General features: G+C 36.5%; 1 protein-coding gene across 2 annotated transcripts in view; it reads left to right on the top strand.

Annotated features, from left to right (window-relative positions):
- Positions 1 to 21,453, top strand: part of ARK2N (arkadia (RNF111) N-terminal like PKA signaling regulator 2N) — a 72,677-nt gene that overhangs the window by 37,661 nt on the left and 13,563 nt on the right. The window contains exons 3-4 of one of the 2 annotated variants that reach the window (XM_082852702.1): positions 8,997 to 9,179; positions 20,333 to 20,459. In XM_082852702.1, the coding sequence (XP_082708828.1) occupies positions 8,997 to 9,179; positions 20,333 to 20,459 (310 nt within the window). The remainder of the gene's footprint in view (positions 1 to 8,996; positions 9,180 to 20,332; positions 20,460 to 21,453) is intronic. The other variant, XM_082852703.1, reaches the window with a different exon arrangement.

Below are 21,453 nucleotides of genomic sequence, written 5' to 3'. Positions count from 1 at the left end.
ACACTTGTAAACTACTTCAGCCAATTTTTTTTTAAATTAAGTTTTATGTCAACAGGAAGAGCAGATTGGTTTTGGGTGACTGACAGGTTTTTAACTAATCTGTAATCTTTACTTGTAGTTGCGATGTTTTCAGGGAAGTTTGTTCTGTCTTCAAATTCTCCCTGGCATCACAGATTTTACTAGACATGGATTCTTAGATATAAGAAAATGTTAATTTAATTTCAGCATGTTAACATGACTGCTTTTCTTTGCATGTATAAACTGCTTCAGGCACTTAACAGATTTCTTTGTTGTTTCATGATTTAATATTTCATACATTAAGCATATAGTGGAATGCCTTTTAATTTTAAAATAGAAAATAATTAATGAATCCTTTAAGAATAACATATAGACATATTCCTAGTATTGACTGGGATATATTCTAATTCTTGTTGTTACTAGATAACAGAGTAGGAGATCTACAGATTTTTTTTTGCCTTTTAGAGAAAAATGTCAATTTAATGGAATTATCAGACATAGGTTTTAATAATTGATATTCAAGGTAAAAATAATATTTTGAATATTTGAGAAGGTGTTAATAATTTTGGGAAGCCTTTTCTACATAATTTTGGATAAAGATGTGGACAGAGGTTTTGATAGAAAGAAAAGGAACACCAGAATATATTGATTTAATTCATAGAATATATGCCAAAATATTAAAATTTATTCTGAAGTAAAAATTGACATTTTGTGGTTTTGAGAGTTTAACCTTAAGAATAATTTTATAGCAGAAACATATATACAGATTTCCCCCTGATTTTCAGTTTCTCACAGTGCCTTGAAAATGTGTTGCTGTCTTAAAGAGTATTGTTTTGAAAAACAGTAGTTTTTTTTAATATGAGTTGTGCTTTAAAGTGATTATACCTTTTCCAGATTGCACAATTTAAAAATTCTTCTTTCAGAAAAATTTGTTTTTGTATTATGGACAAAGAAGTATTAAGTATTTGAAGTAGTTTTAAAAAAACTTGACTGCTGTTGTGGATTGTTGAATTCTCTTTCACTGAGGCAAAGTCTGTATTCCTAAGATTATAGTACTTATATGTACTAATACAAAGAAGTGGGAATTATTTTTGGATTATGTGGTGGCATTTTTATGTAGGTATTGTTTTAGAAGTGCCTAGTGGTCTTCCCTTAACTTCCCTTTAATTCCCTTAATTTTCCTAGAATTTTAAGAAGGTTAAGAAATATATCCTGTTTGGACTTTTTGTAGTGTATAAAGGGCTAATGCTGGACAGAAACTTCTTTCAAGTTATAGCATTAATCTAGACATGGTCCAAATGCTTTTTATTTAAGAATATAATCCCGTATCTGGATTATGTCATCTCTAATGGGTACATATGGAATTTAGTTGCTGGTATTTAAAAGGGGGGGCAGTGAAGATAAATGTTTTCTAATAATCTGTCTATAGACTGTTTTCTGCCTAGTTTATACTAGTTCAGTGTTCTAGGACATTAGATTTCTAATCATTTTAAGAGAATTTAATCAGCAGGTTAGAATTATCAGGTTATGCAAGCCACTCATTAGATGATAACTTTTAATTATATTGATGTGTACTTTGTGTGCTTATTAAAACTTGAGTGTAATAAGAGCTCAAATAAAATTTTAATTTAGAACACAGTTCAGTAAAATTAAAATCTTAAAACTTAATATTTTGCATGAAGTGTGTTTTTTTTTTTTAAATTTAGAATAAAGGTTCTGTCATTTTGGGGCTCCAAGAGAAAGCCTGTTTTTTGTTACCAAGTCAAAGGAATAAGCCTAGTCTCAAGGGGGTATGTTTGTGCACGTGCTCGTGTATGCGTACCCACCTTCAGAATTTTGAAATAATTAATTCTGTATTTTTATTAATGTTATAGTTGGCAGGTTGCTGGAGACATAACTATGCAATAGTCTACAGGGATTTTAATGGATTCAGGTCATTAATGTATCCATTTATTGCTTCCTAAATGTGTGTTGAAAAAAAGTTGCCCACATACTAGTTAGGGTGATTAGTTAAAGGGAAAAATTTATTTCTTAGATTATCAAGTAAAGGTTTGGACCACTTGTTTGTTTCATTAGCTGACTGAGTAAAAGAATATACATGAACTAGTTTATTTTGCATCATTGCTTTTGTCATTCCTTAGTGTTAGGTATATTTAACAGCAGAGACTCTAGTTTCTGGGTCAAGGTATAGCTCAGTTTAATTAGATTTATTACTTAAAATTTGTATGCAAGTCAGAATATTAGAAATGAAGTCATTTTAAATGTATTAAATCTGCTGTTAATGAAAGAAATGCTATAGTGATTTCTTTTGTTGAGCAAAACAAAACACCCAGATTGATATTACTGATAATTTTCATTTTTAATATACAGCTAAATTTGCCTGATGGTACAGTTATATGAAAATTATAGGAAAGATGGTGAATAGACTTCATGCTATGTATCATCATTTGTTTAGAGTAACATAGGCAAGTTATTTTACAGAAGGTGACTTTTAAAAATAATTACCTGTTATATTTTGTTTAACTTGTATTGATTTCCTCTCTTCTGTTGGTATTATTTAAATGGTACAGTGAGGGCACAATGAAAAAGATTTTGTGGAGTTCCACATGTCAGAAAATACAGTATCAAAACAATTTCAGCAAATTTATTAAACTGAAAATTTATTAATTTATTATTAAATTTGTTCTAATAAAAATTGTTCTCAAAAAATAATTCTCAAAATCTTCTCTAAAAATGGTGTATGTGCCCTTAATCACTGTACAGATAAGAAACTTGTCTTTTTAATTTGTCTAGAACAGTTGTATGAGTACATTAATTGTAATCAATGTGAATAACTTCCGAGTTCTATACTTTTCATTTTTTTCTTGATTTCTGTTTTTAATTTCTCTGACGTTTAGGAAAGTTAGTGGGGATTGAAACCAAACTGTTAGTTTACTAGTAATGAGTAGATCTTTTCATAGTATCTTAAATTACTACATCTTAAAGTAGAAGACATCCTAAGAAATGAAGGAATAATAATCCACGAGGAAATGTATTCTTTGGTAATGAAGGTATTCATATTATAACTTTAAGATTTGGGAAGAATGTTATCAAATTACTGTGATTTTAATTTTTATTGCATTTTCTTTATATCTTTTACCTAACTCTGCATTTGAAGTGTATCAACTAACCTAGATAAATAAAAATTTTAAAAAAGAAATGTTTCTTGTTACTCTCTTTAGGATCATATTGCATTAGTTATAGTGATTCCCTGCCAGTTAATTCACATTAGGTGTTCCTGAGTCAGGAAACCTGCTTTTCCATAATGGAATGAATGGCATTAGTTTGTAGGTATCACTAATAATAGATTTTACATGATGTTTTTCGGATAATTTTCAGGTTTTTTTGTAGTTGGTATATCAAAAAAGAAAATAACAAAATACCAGTGTTAACATAAAAGGTGGAGATTCTTCTCTTTTATATGTCCTTCTAAGTTATCCTATTAAAAATTTAGGAATATTTAGAAAATATCAAAATTTAGACTACATTGAGGAATAATCAAAAAGCCGGAATGGATGTGTCTTTTGCAGGGTACATAGACATGAGGATGTAGCTAAAGTCATATCTGATTTTCATCTTCTTCCTTCGTGTATGTAGTGCAGATATTTTAGTTTTGTTCTCTATAGATCTGAATCCTCAAAGCAGTAGGTTGTGGATTTGTCCCTGAGATACAAAGATAAATTGAAAGATGGTGACCTCTTCAAGTGCCCTGTTTTCTGTATTTAATCTTGAATATTTCCTTTTACTTCCTCTTTGATACTTTCAAAGTTAACTCTTCATCAGTATCATAGGTAACTTTTCTGGGTGGGCAAAATGACCTGTTTTTTTGTCAATATGATGTAAGAACAGATGTAATCCTTAAAACTTTATTCCTCCCTTGGAAACTATAACATCTAAATTTTTCATAATTGAGATGAGTATAATGCGAAAAGTACAAAATAGTTATTGACTCAATTTTATTTTTAAAATGTTTTTTTAACTCTTAAACATAAAATTTCAGTGCATATTGCTGCATTTCATTTTCATTTAGCACTATCTTCTTAGTTTTCTTTTTTCTAAAAGAGCTTTATGCTACTGTTATAAAGAAAAGATACACAGTTTTGGTATTTAAAGTTGTTTTTCTAGAGATGGCCCTTTTCTATATAGATTTTTTGTCTTTTCTGGTTGATGTAGTTATCTTTTCCAAGAGATGCTTTGAAAATGACTTTTCTTTTTATTCGAATTGTTCTCTCTCCATGTGTGTATATATACTGATAGTAATAAAATACAGCATATGTATTCTCAAGTATTTTTTCTCATTTGCAAAATAATCAATTTTCATCTTGGTAAATATTTAGATGTGTAATGAAAAAGCTGTTTTCTTATTGGATAGGTTCTACCAAAATGCAAATTCTCTTCTGCAACTCTTGAGGTTTTCCCTTTTTCTCAGTCCCTCAGGCCCACACCTTATTCCCCCTACACTTCTTTTCCTTACTTAGTCACCACACACATGCTCCTCCTTCTTAGACTCCTCGCCTAGGTAATTTCTAAGAACTCTTCTTTTAGATGTAACTTTTTGAATCTCACTATCTGGATTGAGGCTGAGTGTGATTTCCACCCCCTCCCACTCTCTCTAGATGTTGTAGATAATGGCACCGGGTTTATTAGGCCCTTTAATGACTGGGGCAACAGAACCTCTGTGGGGTCCTTTGCAGCAAGGTGGATTTTTTTTTCTCTCCTAGTGAGGGGTTTGGGGAGATTGGCTGTAGTAAAGAGGAGACAAGGGATTTATTCTGGGTTTTATTGTATATTACTATAGCCATTGAAATGGGAATTGAATGAGCAAACACTGTATTTGTCCATTTGCCCCACCTTTTCTTGGGCCTAAGACTTAGCAATAGAGAGAGAAGGAGGAGTGGTGTTTCCAGATGTCTCTGGGATACAAGAGGAATTCTGTTTCCTAGATTTGATTAGATTTCATACTGGGAGACTGACAAAACTTGTGTTAGTGCAAGGGCTCTCTCTGTAGGCAAGAGTGATGCCAAATATGAAATAATCCCAAATGATCTCTATTTGGCTTTGAAACACTTTCATATGAATACATCCAAGCTGGCATTTCACTTCAAACAAAAATAAAAATACGAAAGCCACATGTGTGATGACCTCATTAATCCCAGCAAAGCATTTACTTAACAAGTGGGTTAATCTATGACCAGTAGAAGGCACCAGCCCAGTCAGTGATGATTTCTCAAAGCTTCTTGCTTGCAGGCTGTGTACAGCAGAGTTTACATACAAAGATAAGCAAATAATGAAGTAGGGTAGGTGCTAATTATAATGGAAAGGTGGGGCATTGGACCAGTGTTTGAACTATTGTGTTCTGTGTTATGTCTTTAACCTTAACCATAACCCTGTGAACAAACAGTCATACAGTTAAGTAGGCAGGACTTTAACCTACGTATTTGCTGCCAAAAATCTGTGTACTTCCTATGCTGCTCCCAGTCTCATTCTGTATATTTCCCATTCCCTCATCACTGATAACAACTGTAAACTATTCTGGTTTCACCTACCGAGGACTCAAATTTCTCATCTGTAAAATGAGCCTGGTAAATTATGTATTCTGTAGTTCTGAAATTCTGTGCTTTTTGTTGTTAACTTTGAAAAGAGGGATTTGTCAGAGATAAACGTAGTAGAGGATGTTAGGCTTTGGTTTGCTTTGGTTTTTTGTTTCTGTGATTCAAATTTTTTCCATGAGATTTAGAAGAGAACATATTTGAATAAAAGGAAACTAATTCATAAAATTAAACATTTGTCGATAATAATACAGAAGGTTTAAAGTCACACAGGGGTAAACTTCACTGTATCAGGAATGTGTGATGAACAGATACATCTGTATTTTGGTATTTGAAAAGTTAGAACCTGTTTATAGACTAGGAAGTCAGAGAGAGGACACAAACCTATCTAGCATAATATAGACAAACAAGTTGATGTTCTGAAATAAAACATAGTCGGTGGATTGCTTGACCTTTTATTTTTCTTCCCTTGTAATGAGCAGCAAAAATTTCAAGATATTTCAATCAGGAGAAGAAACAGCACTTGGATTAACTACAGACCAAGTAGTTATTAAATAATTGTGTTAAATTTACCTTTATAGAGAGATGCTCTTAATGACTATAGAAAAACTAGTTAAGTTCATCATTATAAATTGATGTTGTAAGATTGACAGATACCAAATGGGAGAATGTACGGTTTGGATAACCTTTTATGTTGTAAACATGGACTGCTTAGTGACTACATTTTAAATTGGAAATGTTTCCATGTGTAATTTTACTTGAAGTGACTATTTTGATGTTTTTGAAAGTCAAAATAATCTTAGTAGCGGTGCAGTTGTTTTAACAATCAGCGAGAGGAAGGACAGTAGCTTCATGTTTATTCCATCCTGTAATGAATTGGTGGAGTCAAACTGGAAGCGTAGCTAGCTGCTTCTGTTATTAATATGCTGAGTTTTTCTAGCTCCTCAGTGGTTTGATTTTATTTTTTCCTTCAAGAGATACTTATTTTAAAAGGATCTTACCTGTCTCTTAATTCTGCTGTGTAGCAAGAATCGTGTTTTTAAAGAATATCACAGATTGTCCCCATCAGTTAGCTAATATTCACACTTAGCGGTTCAAAGTCCAAGCCCTGAGGCTAAGTGCTTTGAACACATCTTATTTAATTTTGGTTTGCTAATAAGTATAAGATGACTTTGGAACACAAGATCCTTAATTGTGGTTTCTTGTTGGAAGGCAAAGTTGGAAAGGCAACCTTTCCTTTACTTTATTAAAGTTGATATAGTACTGACTTGCCATTGTTTGAATATACTAGATATAAAAATTGACAGTGATAATTTATTTTAATTTTTAAGTATAATTAAAATGTGAAAATATTACTGTCTTTGTTTATGATGAATACTAAATTTAAGCTAAGCTATAAGGTGTGCTGTTTGGAAATATGGAAGATACAAGAATGAAGCCAGATAACAAGTTTATGCTTGTATATCCTACTGATGAAGACTTTCAGACAAGTTATTTCCATGGGTAGGTGATGTTACTCTGCATGTACATATACACTTATACTTTTTGCATGATTTCACATGTAGGAGTGGTACAATTTTGACTTGACTGTTGACCTGTTGCCTCAATTTGGTTGTGGTGGGGGAATGTGAGGGCAAGAGGTTGTGAATGGTATTTGTGATACAAATTTTAAAATAAATCACTATTTTTTTTTTCAAACACAAAACACTTAATAAAGCCCTTTTAAAAATAGAACATTTGGTCAAATAGTCAATATTGTACTTGACCCTCATATTTTCTGCAACCAACTATTTGGACATCACACAGTATCTTATTATTCCATAATAATCATTTTGAACTCTGACGAGAACGCCATAAATGTTACAGCTTTCTTTTCTTTTTTAGAAAAGAAAAACCTCAGACATGAACCAGTTTTTTGCTATTTGATCTAAAATCCATTACTAACTGATACTGAGGCCACACTCTTGAATTTTATGAACATGATTTACCCTTTTGGGAATTGGAAATTATTCTTAAGTAGTCAACTGAAATTGTCATGATCGTCAGAATTTCATATTGTGACATGTCTGTTCCTTATACGGTGGCACTTAACAACTCATTTGCTTTTATGTTTGGTCATTTTTTATTTTAAAAATGTTGCTACATAAACCTATGGCTTGGGAACTTAGTCTCAAGGGATAAGTACCCCAAGTGTGTTCCATGTTTTGTTTAGTGACAGTTTACACAATGGATGTTTGTATTAAAACAGTAATCCTTCATTGTGTTCTATTTTAATGATTCGTTGGCATATGTATTCCTTCATAGTCAAGAGTTTCATAAAATAGGTCTGTTTAATGTTAATTTGTTGGATTATATTAAGAAATCTTTATGGAAATAAGTGATTTGCTTGCACTTCATAAATAGCTCTTGGGGAAGGAAAAGCATTTTATTTTAAAATGGCAGTAGTAGTAAGGGATGTGTTTCATAGTTGACTGAAAACTTTATTTTTGCTTTCTGCTTTTATATTAGAAAAGGGTAGCATTTTAAAGCATGTATCTATTTTACAAGCATGAATATTGAATTATTTTAGCATGAATCACTGCAGTATAATTACTTCAGAGCTCAGCTGCCATTTTCAGCTAGTTAGGGTGATTTGGAGGTAGAAGGGGTCTCTTTTTTCTAAGAATTTTAACATCTTCCTCTCAAATAACCCATAAGGTTGTGTATCATTTCCTTGGAGTATGAGCTGGTTGTTTTTCTCAGGGAAAATAAAATAGAAATATCCCTCATAAGACATCCAAAGCAAAATCCTGAAGATGGATTTCATGAGCATTGTCTTTTTGTAGAATATTGTAAGGTGCATAACATCCCTACTATTATAAAAGAGCTTTACTGGAAATAGATGTCAGTCAAGTAGAGCTCTTAAAGTAGAAAAATATATATTTGATTTTCTTCTCTGAATCTATTAGGGACTTCTAGTATTAGCTACTAAGAGGAAGAAACTAGATTCATTCTCTTAAAATATAAATTGAGCTTAATAGTTTGCCTCAGTGTTTTTCTTTAAAAAATCAGTTTCACTTTCACTGTAGAGTCTTCCCCTTTTTCTTAATCTTTTGCTCTTTAGGAGAATGACAGGAATTCAGTGTAACTTTTGTTCAGTATATTCTTGTCTTTGTTCTTCATAATAACACCCTTTTTCCTCCTTGCCAAATGTGTCCCTCATCTTTGTAAGCTCGGGTTATCTCTTTCACTTTCATATCATGTACAAAATATTAGATTGTATAAAGTGCAGCTTTTCTGACCATGTAGAATCATAAGATAAAGACAACTGGCATTTAGGGGGCTCTTAGTTGCAGAAGTATTTTTCACCCCACAAGTTAGATACAAGTATACATTTTCTTTCCTCCCTAGATGGACCTCCAGTTGTAGCTCATTATGATATGTCTGACACCAGCTCTGAGCCAGAAGTGGTAAATGTGGACAATTTATTGGCGGCTGCAGTAGTTCAAGAGCACAGTAATTCTGTAGGAGGCCAGGACACAGGAGCTACCTGGAGGACCAGCGGGCTTCTAGAGGAGCTGAATGCAGAGGCAGGTTGGTCTCCCTCCCCCGCTCCCCCCTTTCTCTGATGGTATAGTATGCATGTGTCCTGGCAGCTATTTTCCTTGCTGAGGAGAGCAGGCCAACTAAGAGACATCTGGCATTAGATGATTGTGGCTTCCAGGGTGCCCTTTATAACAGAAAAGATTTGGGTAGCATGTCATTCGTCTTTCCTAATCACAAGAAAGCAAAAATGACAGTAATTGTAGGCATCGGTAGATTTCAGTATATGTACTTCTTGAGTTAAAAATGCCTAACATGTAAAAATTACCCAGATGACCTGATACTACCTCCCACCCCCACCCGCAATCCCATCCCCCCTTCTTAGTGGTTTCACTCACTTACGGACCTTATAGTTTGGGGAGGGAGCTGTTACAATTTGCCCTGTGGGGCTGTTGCAGTGCAGTGCTGCACTGTTTCTTCTGCCTCAGTGTGCAGTGTCCCTGTTAATTCCTTTACAGTTGTTCTCATTTTGTCTTTTCCAACTCCTTTCCGTTGCTGTCTCTGTTATCTCAGGAAAATCTCTCTACCTGTCTTACATTGTTTATCTTGGTTCTGGGATGATTCTTAAGAGTGATATTTTATTCTCTGAGAAACCTATTGCTGTTACCTTTGAAAACCTTGCACAGTGCCTCCAAGTCTCCTTCATTATGTTCCTCAAAACCCTTTCTTCCAACATTCTTTCTAATTTAAACCTTTTTCTAAAAGTACTAGTGCTTTTAGAAAAGTTTAAGAAAAGAGGTAGAAGGGATTGAGAGACAGACTGCTTATGTAGTGTGTATTTTCTTTAGTGCCATAGAAGGATTATAGTTTTCTAGTTAAATTATAAATTGCGTTGGCTTAATAACTACCTAAAACATTATTTTTATGGGAAATGAGTTTTTATTACAAAAGTAACAGTGGGTTATAATTTAGAACTTTTTATATTTAAATTGTTTAAAAGGGGAGACAGAACTCCACAGATCATTGTCATTAATTGTTCATTTCATAATCTTTGATTGAAACTGAATAAAAAAGTTTCTCTTATTTGTTGAGCTTCTGATTAATTTATTGTGACTAATTTTGGAACAGGACCTGGATTTAGTTTTAACTGTGTTGTGACTGCTAACTGCCTATTTAACCTTGGACAAGGTGATTCTCCTCTGGACTTCAGTTTTTATATGTATAAATGCTTGATTTGCCCAACAAGGATCTTTTAAGTATTTATTAATGTGTATAAGTACTTTGAAAAGAATTAAGTAGTAATACTTTATATCAAAGGGGAGTAGTTTATCTTAATTTTCATCCATTGACAGTTAAGTGATCCGTTCTACTTCAATTTTACTACCCTGTTTCCTTAGTCTTGCCATGAAATGTAGACCACTTTATAGTAAATTCTTAGGAAAAATATGAACAATTACTTTTTGTTATTTTGCTTTTCATACAGAGAATTTTAATATTAGTTTGAACTGTATGGAATTGTTAATATTTGACTTTCTCATCTACAACAAATTTAGCAGTTTAATATGAGTTAACCTAAAAGTGCAAGGCTTGGGGTCTTACAGTATCATTAAAGTCACTAGCATTGGGTGGGGGGGGAGCATCACATTTTCAGGTTCAAGTAATTGTTAGCTTGATTATTTAAAAATACCACTAGCCTTTGGTGCTTAGCTCTAAGAAATAAAACATGGCAAAAATATTTGAGGAGGGAAACAGCCCCTCTCTACTCCAAAGCTCCCCTGAATTTGGTATTTAATGTCTGGTATTCCTGTGTATTCCTCCATACTTCTGCTGCATTTGTTTTGTATCTGTAAACAAGCATGTTTTAATACTAATTAGTATTACATAGAAGGCAGTCATTTGCAAGTTGCTTTTTTAGTTCAACATGTTGTGAAGTTTGTTCTTGTTGATGTGTTGCTATAGTTCATTTACTTTTCACTGCTATTTAGTATTCCAGTGTATGACTATATCATAATAGACTTACCCATTGTCTTCTTGGACAGTTAGGGTACTATTCCAAATGATGCTGCCATTGACATTTCCTGTACATGTCTCTTGGTACATGTGTAGAGAAAGCACATGTGTGTGCTTTCTCTATATATTACAAATCATGTGTAGATCTTTGTATATTGTAGGACATGGACATCACTGTTCAAGAGATCCCCATGATATTTTCTTATGAAGCCATTTATTGTCTCATTCAAAGTTTTGGGTTTTTTTTAATATCTAACATGCAGGTCTGTGAGTAATAAATAAAACTTAATAATACACTGTAGTCTTGATGTAATTATCATAGTGGGAACCCATCTTGTGAATTTGAATATACTTACTATATCATAACAAAATGTTCATAGAATTTATTCTCAATTGCCAGTTTATAGTTTTGATACTTGGGAGTATTAGTATCAATTAGATGGTCATTCTTGAGTTTGGAGTTTAAGATAAATGTTGTAATGGTTAATCTGAGTTTTCCTTCTCTCCCTCCCAATAAAATAAAAACCCAGTCACTGAACTAATTAATTAATAGCAGCAGTGGCTAACTGATAGCAGCATCTCAGACCAGGTCTACAGTCCCACTCCATTTAGAATCACATAAGCAATCATTAGGGATAGAGTAGCTTATCTCTTTTTCTAAGCAATTAGATGATGTTCTTGTATGCAAAATAGTTTTTACTGTTTAGTTTTAGTTTCAACCAAGGAAAAAGAGTTGAAATTAGGAAAGCCATTGGTCAAGAAAACTTTCTGACCCAGAAAACTTTCTGAACTTTCCATTTCAGCTCTTGCCATATGTTTACTCCTTCTCACTTGATGCTAGAAGTGGACAGTATAGTGGGTGGCAGCCTGCTGCCAGCAAACAGCCTGATTTTGAACCAGCAGAGCCACTTGCATACTGTGTGACTTCAGGTAAATTATGTAAAGCCTCAGTTTTCCCTATCTACAAAACTTGGATAAAACTAGTATCCACCCCAAGAGGTTATTATACTGTTATGTGGAATAACATATAATGTGATTCATATAGGATGAAGTACACAGCAGGCCCTCAGGAATGCTAACTGGCATTATGTTAATACATTTATGCTGAAGTAGACTAAGGAAGTGATTTATGGACCCAGTCAGTGGATTTCTAATTTATTCTCCTGCCCTGGAAAGAGTTGCTCTTGCTGCAGTATTTCCTAAACTTTACCTGAGCATAGAAATTACCTGGAGTGCTTATAAATATTCAGACTCCTAGATTTCTCCCTGAAAATCTTGTAAATAGATCTGAAATGGTGTCTGGGAATCTGTTTTTAATAACTTTTGCATCGGACATGTTTAGGAAACTGTACCAGTATATCTGAAAATAGCTTGATTTTTGCTTATTGCTAATAACAGCTCACTGTAAACATAAATGTAGAGGAGGCTAAAAGAAGCAGAAGTCTGAAGTACTCTTGGTGTGGAAGGCTTATAATTATTACACTAAATTTATTTATGTATTTATGCCCCCGGAAATTAAAAATTCTAAACAAATGATCTCATTTTTTCCATCAGCCTTCTTATTAAGAAGGTAGACTATGAGCATTTTCCCCATCCTTAAAATAGGTCTGGTAATCTTGATTTGTCCATAATACAAGCTTAGTTGTAGTGAAGAGAAAAAAATCTTGGGTTTCCTGTTCTTAGAGTAGGGCTTTTTATGATCAGACCAAAATGACCAGGTTTCTGTTGTTAGCACTATTATTTTTTAATATGTTTATTTATTCATGGCTGTGTTAGGTCTGCATTGCTGCGCGTGGGCTTTCTCTAGTTGCAGTGAGTGGGGGCTACTCTTCGTTGCTGTGCGTGGGCTTCCCATTGTGGTGGCTTCTCTTGCTGCGGAGCACGGGCTCTAGGTGTGCAGGTTTCAGTAGTTGTGGCGTGGGGGCTCAGTAGTGGTGGCTTGGAGGCTCTAGAGCGCAGGCTTCGTAGTTGTGGTGCATGGGCTTAGTTGCTCTGCGGCATGTGAGATCTTCCTGGATCAGGGCTCGAACCTGTGTCCCCTGCATTGGCAGGCGGATTCTTAACCACTGTGCCACCAGGGAAGCCCTCTATTGTTAGCACTTTAAAATCATTGTATCAAGTCTTGTGAAGGAGATCAAGTTTTCTCTTGTTCAGCTGGTACATGTGGACTGTAAGATTTTAGATTTCTGATCTCCTTTTCTCCCACTTTTTAAAGTTTTTAATATTTTTGTTGAAAAAATTTAACACACGGTAATAATTTGTTTGCTTTAAAGCTAAATGAGTAGTGATTTAAGATAGTAATCTTTTTTATACCTAGCATGCCATTGTCATCCAGTATGTAATAATTTTATATACTTCAAATAGTCTTAGGACTAGTTCTTAGTAGATATATGATTTAAAAAGAAAATGTTTGCCATGATAATTTAATTACTACCTTTTCTACTTTCTGATTTATTTATGTGTTGAAAAGATCTGTAGTGGGAGGACAAAAATTTAAAATTTTCTTATAGACTGAAAGCAGTTATCTTTCCAAAGAGCTACACAGGGAAAGACCTACACAGAGACGGCCAGATGCCACAATAACTAAATATAAATTCTCTGCTTTATTTTCAGTTTAATATATGGTAATTGTGGTATTTACACTTTTTCTACAGAGCTTATTCTTGTTCTAGAATAGGAGTAGATTACTACCACTGACAGTATTTGAAGAACCTTATAACATCTTTGACTCACTTTTGTGTATGCTTTAGGCACTGCTTTGCCATTGGATTCCTTTGAGGTCAAGGGGGGCTGGTGCAGTGTGCATATGGCCCAAAGGCCAGAAGAGTGTTGGGCTCTGCACTAGAGCTTCCAAAAGAATGTGTGACTTGCTGAAGAGGGTTACATTGAGAGAAAAGGACTAATTGTCCTGGCTCTGAAATAGAGGAGGGGATGCATTCCTGGCTGTTGGAGAATGCCATGTTGTCTCTTACAGAGCATGGGATCCCACAGATTTTGGTGTAGATCCCAGCTGACTTGTTACCTGAGTGGCACATTTTATTTAATGGCTCTGAGAGGAAATGTGGTAGAACACTCACACCATTAGTCTAGAGTTGTTAACACTCACCAGGAAATTTGTTTGTACCTTCCCACTCCACCTCATCCCCCGCCCTGCCCGCCTCCCCTGTTTTATCTTGTACTGACTTTTAGACCAAGCAATAAAGATAATGGCTACAAGAGCAGACCCTGATTTTAAGTGATGAGTTTTAGAGCATCATACAGGTTCTTTAACAATACTAAATGCCAGCAAATTTGGATTATAAATTTTATGGCCAAAAGTGCACCGCCAAAATGGTTTGGATTGATCTGATAATGTAAAAGCAATATGTAAAATTATTAGTTTCTGAATACATAATGGATGAATAAAGTTAGAAGAATCTTAAATTTGGGTGATACTTAACTTGCTTTTTTTTAAAGATTTTAAAAAATATATTTATTTATTATTATTTAGTTTTTGGCTGTGTTGGGTCTTCGTTGCTGCGCACGGGCAGGGGCTACTCTTCATTGTGGTGCACAGGCTTCTCATTGCAGTGGCTTCTCTTATTGCAAACCACAGGCTCTAGGCACGTGGGCTTCACTAGTTGTGGCACGTGGGCTCAGTAGTTGTGGCTCGCGGGCTCTAGAGGACAGGCTCAGTAGTTGTGGTGCACAGGCTTAGTTGCTCCGAGGCATGTGGGATCTTCCTGGACCAGGGCTCGAACCCGTGTCCCCTGCATTGGCAGGCAAATTCTTAACCAGTGTACCACCGTGGAAGCCCCTGCTTTTCTTAAGATATAAAATTATGAGCAAAAGTTAGCATAGTAATTTTTCATTTCGTTCCTCTTTAAAAAAGAAAAGGCAGAGTGATGATATTTCCTGATCTGAATTGAGGCTATGTAGGTGATAGGATCAGGATGAGGGGCCTAATCAATGAAGACTCGTTATTTGGAAATATTGATGACTGTGACATTTCACAGAACATTCCACAAATTGGAATTATAAATTAGAACTGTGGAAATAGAGCTGGACACAGAGCTACTAAGAATTAACTAATTCTGTCATGTTCTTGTTGTGTTTTCTTAATTTCTGTTGTTTAAAAGCATTGAGTAATCAAGGAAGAAGAGTTAGGTTATAGCAACCATGACTTCTTACAATTTGCCTTTTCAGTTTGGTTTAATTCAATTAGCTTCTTTATTTTTAGTATGGTTAGGGCTGAGCCCGTTGCTGTGAGTCTGCCACAGGGGGTTTTAAGTATCTCTTGGGGCTCTCTACTCTTTGCTTCTTAGTGAGTAGGCATGGAGAGCTTGGGGGTGGCTGTCCATACAAATAATGAGCATTCATATAATAATGAGTAATAGTGATAGCAGGACTTAAAGTGGAGAGGGGAAGGAGAGAGGGGGAAGAAAGAAAGAAACTAAGTGCCAATAATGTTTCACATTGAGTGAAACTTCTAGAGTGAAAGGAAAACTTGGAAGATAAGGACTGCTGGTGTTGGTACTTGAGGATGGAGGACAGTAGTTTGTAAGTGATCCTGATCCCCAACCTGAGGTGTAGGAGTCAGAGGCCTGCAGGGGAGGCAGCATTTTCAGGAAAGTCAGGTTTCCACAAGGAGGTGAAGAGAAGGTTCAGTGCCGTTTTCCATAGAGCTAGCACTCCAGAGGGCAGTGGAGTGGAAGAGTTGTAGGAAGGGGAGTAATAGGTGGCTGGGGCAAAGGAGAATAACAACTGAGTAGGGGACAAGACAGACAAATGGATGGTCCCAGAGGGTTGTATATTTTGTGAGTGGCGAGGAGGGTGGAAGTACGTTTTACTTCTCATAACCATTGGTTTTCCTCCTACCTCTTCCTGATGCTTTCTCATTTCGAACTGGCGGCGTTTTTGGACTCATACTGTTACTTCCACTGCACTATTCCTCTACCTCATTGAACCTATCACCCAGTCCTTTTTCACCTCCCCCTAGCTGCATTTCTTTCCCTATCTAGCATATGTTAAGCCCAACTCTCCTTTACCGATATCCTCAGCTCCTCGTATAGTTGGCTTTCCTGTTGTACCCAGCTGGCCAAGTCTGATCTCTGGATGCACACTCACAGCCTTTATCCACACTGGAGATGAATTTTCATGTAGTTGGAAAGTTGTGGGTCATATTAACTTCCTTATCTGCAATCTCATCCTGGCTCTCAGTGCTGCCCAGCACCTTCCCCCTCTCCTTAGGCAGCATTCTTTCTTCACAGTGGCTACTTCACTTTTCTAAGCCGACTCTGCTGCCCTACCCACACCTGTGCTCCGCAGATGGTCTTTCTGCATTCTTCTTTCTTTTTTTTTTTGCAGTATGTGGGCCTCTCACTGTTGTGGCCTCTTCCGTTGCGGAGCACAGTCTCCGGACGCACAGGCTCAGCGGCCATGGCTGACGGGCCCAGCCGCTCCGTGGCATGTGGGATCTTCCCAGACCGGGGCACGAACCCGTGTCCCCTGCATCGACAGGCGGACTCCCAACCACTGCACCACTAGGGAAGCCCCTTTCTGCATTCTTTACAGATCAAGATTACCTCAGCTTTCTGCCATCAAAGCTATTCTCTGCCTTTTTTTCTAAATATGGCCAGTAAAAATATTACATGCACATACGCATCCCCCTCCCTCAAACCCATATTCCTCTCAGTACCGTCTATTGCCTTTTCCTCCATAGCCAGACTTCTTAAAATGTGTCTGCTCTTCCTTCCCTTCCATTCTTCTTCGGCTTGCTTTGCTACATTAGCTTCAGCCCCATCATTCCTCTGAGGTTCCCCTGGCCAAGGTCATGTATGGTCATCCTTATCACCAATTCTAGTGGCCTCTACTTAGTTCCTCCTCTTACTGGGCCTCTGTACTGGGCATTGTTAAGCACTTCTTCCTAGAAATGCTCTTTTTATGGTGCCCTGGCTTCATATCTTCAGGTTTTCTTTCTCTGTCTCTTGCTGAACCTTGGTGAGCTCCTCTTCCTGTGCCCGTCCCTTAATTATTGGTGTTTATCAAGGTTCTCTTCTAAGCCCCCTTCACTCCTCTGGATGACCTTTATCTCCCCACCTGTTGGGAGGACTTATCAAATCTGTTATTTCCTCTCTAGACCTCTGACCTGAGCTTTAGAACAGTAGTACCTTCAACTGCCTATTGGACATCTCAACAGCACATTATCATCCTAAGCAACCACCCTCTCATGTTCATTGGTGCACTGAATGGCACTGTATCCAGTTACCTAAATCAGAAACCTAGGCATCGTTTTTACTTTGCCTGATTCCCAACATTACTCACCCTTTGTACTTAGAGAAACACCATATTTCTCCTTTTGTTTCATTCCTAGTTCAGCCATAGTCGTTTCTTACCCAGGAAACTATAGCAGTCTAACTGGTTTCCTTGCCTCTAGTATTTCTTGCCCTGCTACTGGTTCCATTTCCATACTCCAAAAGGAAAAATTTCAAAATACAAAATCAGATCATGTCATTCCTCTACTGAAATCCTTCATTGGCTTCCTACTTCTTAAGGTCAAGTCCAGACTCCTTACGCATGATCTGACCTCTGCTGACTTTGCCAGCTCATTTCTCATTACTTTTTTTTTTTTACTACCATTATCCCAAATCTCACCAAACTTTTATACCCTCAAGGGCACACAGTGTTCCTTATGGTACTTGCCTTCACCTGTGCCTGCTCTTCCCTGAGAGCTCAGTGTCCTTGATTATCCTCAAGTCCAGGAAACATTCCTTTTCTCTGTGCATCCAGGGCATTATTATTTACCTCCCTGTCAGACTAGTTTTCAAGCCATAATGCAGTGGACTGCTTTTTTTTATCCCTGACTATATTGTAAGCTCGTTGAGGGTGGAAACTGCCTCCCTTGTTTATTCCCTGTAGTATTCCTGGCACTGAGCACAGTGCACAGCATATCATAAACAAATATTTATTTTAGAAACAAATAGATAAAGTAGACTGTTATAGCTGCGCAAAGCAAGGCTGCTCAAAATACTGAATATGGGCAAGTTGAAGGTTTGGGAAAAAGGGAGACTCAATTTGTATTCCTCCGAAGCAGTGCCGTAGGAACCGTGTTCATGACGACAGTCTTAACTACAACATTTAAGTAGAAATTGGATAAAAGACTTGGCCGCAAGCAAAGTATTGGGGTCAGAGCAAGAATCTAGGTATACCAAATCCAGACTTAACCAATTGCACTTAAGTAACCACCCTAGCTTTAACAAAACTGGGTTTTGTCTGGTGGATGCCACCTTTTGTATGCTTGTAGGGTTCAGTACCACTGCCCACACCACGTAGAATCCTATCTAGATTATTTTTTAATACAGAAGGTTAACAAGCCTATGCAGACTGTAATACAATCTCAATCACCAGTTGTATCTAGAAGCCTTTTTAATCTTCTGTTTTCTCATATGTGCATCATTTTCAATGGAAGAAAAAGAGTAGAAATAATATTAGAGAACTGTAAAAAGAGACCCACAATCATATTCAAATTTGATTACTTTTCATAGCTTTTAACTAGCCCATACATATTTTTATCTTGTTATATGTAACTCTTTGTATGCTATACTTACACTTTTCCCAAATTTCTACATAGCACTCCAGTGACTATCGTTTGACATCATGACACTTTGCTTATTTAAAGTTTTTGCTGTTAGGCTAAATTCTCAGAGATGGGATTATAGGGTCAGAGAGTGTAAAAATTGTAAGGCTTTTGCTTTGGAATTGTCCATGATTTTCCAAAAGGGTTATACTAGAAGTTGGCAGGAGTATGAAAGTACAAGGTGTCTTAATGACCTTGAAGCATTGAAGTGAGTGAGGTGAGAGGGGAAGAGAAAGCTGTGTACATAAAATCTTATTTATATTGGTTTAACTTTTATGATGTGTCACAAAGGAGTTTTCTTTAAGTAGGGAGAAATAATTTTGTATCAGATGACAATATATTCAATTAAAAATACCCTTTAAAGAGTAAATGAAAATTTGTACCTGTTACGACTCTATTTATTCCATGTTAACTCCTAGATATTCTAAAATTCATCCTTTTAAGTCAGAACATTCAAGAGCTGAGTACATAGGTTGAATTTTAACCCTTTTTTTTTTTTTGGCCCCAACCGGGGATTGAACCCACACCCTCAGCAGTGAAAGCTTGGAGTCCTAACCATTGGACTGCCAGGGAACTCCCTTGGGTCCGATTTTGTCAAATCTACATTCCTTAGGAGAAAATTGTTAAAATTGTTTAAAATTGAGATAAGATTGTTAAATCTTTCATAAGGCATCCCAGTATAAATATGATATTAGTGATCCTATTATTTACTCCATTTGTGCCGTTGAACTTGCTTGCTTGCTTGCTGCGTTGGGTCTTCATTGCTGCGCGTGGGCTTTTCTCTAGTTGTGGCGAGTGGGGGCTACTCTTCGTTGCAGTGCACGGGCTTCTCATTGCAGTAGCTTCTCTTGTTGCGGAGCACGGGCTCTAGGTACGCGGGCTTCAGTAGTTGTGGCACACGGGCTCAGTAGTTGTGGCTTGCGGGCTCCAGAGTGCAGGCTCAGCAGTTGTGGCGCATGGGCTTAGTTGCTCCGCAGCATGTGGGATCTTCTGGACCAGGGCTCGAACCCATATCCCCTGCATTGGCAGGCGGATTCCTAACCACTGCGCCACCAGGGAAGTCCCCTTTTGAGCTTTTCTGGTTTAGAATTTTGTTCTATTAAAATGATAAGCAGTAGAGAACCCCATTGACCTCTAAGTGGTGACAAACCTGTCATATGCAGGTCATTTAAAAGCAGACTAGATTTGAATGCATAAAGCATTATAGAATGAAGTAGAGTATAATTACAGTTTATATATACCTATAGTTAGATATATATATTTGTCAGAGTACTCCAAAGTTTTTTCTCCTAAGGGATGCGAGTAGAAAGTGAGAGACTTGAAGTTCTTACTTTTATATACGTCCATGTTGTTTCAGCATTCATTTAACAATGTGCATGTATTCTGTTTAATAATTTTTTTTTTTAAACAGAACACTGCCCAGTTTCCTTCACATGGGTAACAATTTCGCTGAGGCAAGCTTTCATGAGGGGATTCTGTTTCAGTGATTAAACTGGGAGGAGAAATCTGTCAGTGAGTTGTTTCTGCTGCTTATAAGGAGTCAAAATGTAGTGCTTATTTTTTTCCCCTTCTGTCTCAGGTCATTTGGATCCAGGATTCCTAGCAAGTGACAAAACATCTGCTGGCAATGCACCACTCAACGAAGAAATTAATATTGCTTCTTCAGATAGTGAAGTGGAGATTGTGGGAGTTCAGGAACATGCAAGGTAAGATATTAATTGGAGAGAAGAAAATGGTATGGCATGCCATGGCATGGCTGGCATGAATGGTGGGGCTATTTCTCAAATTCCTGTGGTTTAAGAAATACATTTTGATTATAGACACGTATGAGCTTCAGAATGTGTTGCATATTGTCTTATATCAAGAACATCTCGGTCACACATGTATGTGAAACAGAACTAATGTTTGTCTCTTATTTTTAACAAATGTCTAGGTGGCTTGACTGAGTTTTCTGGTATGGCATAAGTATCACCGTACTCCTCCCCACCCCCAATCCATATTTTCTTGCCTTTAACTTTATCTTGAAATATTTTGGAAGCAAATAATTGAGAAATCTGCATTTGACATCATAGCTCTTCCTAGAGCACCTCTTTTTTTTTTTTAACATCTTTATTGGAGTATAATTGCTTTACGTTATTGTGTTAGTTTCTGCTGTATAACAAAGTGAATCAGCTATATGTATACATATATCCCCATATCCCCTCCCTCTTGCGTCTCCCTCCCACCCTCCCTATCCCACCCATCTAGGTGGTCACAAAGCACGAGCTGATCTCCCTGTGCTATGCGGCTGCTTCCCACTAGCTATCTATTTTACATTTGGTAGTGTATATATGTCCATGACACTCTCACTTCTTCCCAGCTTACCCTTCCCCCTCCCTGTGTCCTCAGGTCCATTCTCTACGTCTGCATCTTTATTCCTGTTCTGCCCCTAGGTTCTACAGAACTATTTTCTGTTTTAGATTCCATATATATGTGTTAGCATACGGTATTTGTTTTTCTCTTTCTGACTTACTTCACTCTGTGTGACAGACTCTGGGTCCATCCACCTCACTACAAATAACTCAATTTCGTTTCTTTTTATGGCTGAGTAATATTCCATTGTATATATGTGTCACATCCTCTTTATCCATTCATCTGTCGATGGACACTTAGGTTGCTTCCATGTCCTGGTAGAGCACCTCTCCTTATCTTTCATGAAAG

This window comes from Leucopleurus acutus (genome assembly GCF_964270905.1).
Source record: "Leucopleurus acutus genome assembly, chromosome: 13".
NCBI lineage: Eukaryota > Metazoa > Chordata > Mammalia > Artiodactyla > Delphinidae > Leucopleurus > Leucopleurus acutus.
This window is presented reverse-complemented; position numbering and strand designations above follow the sequence as displayed.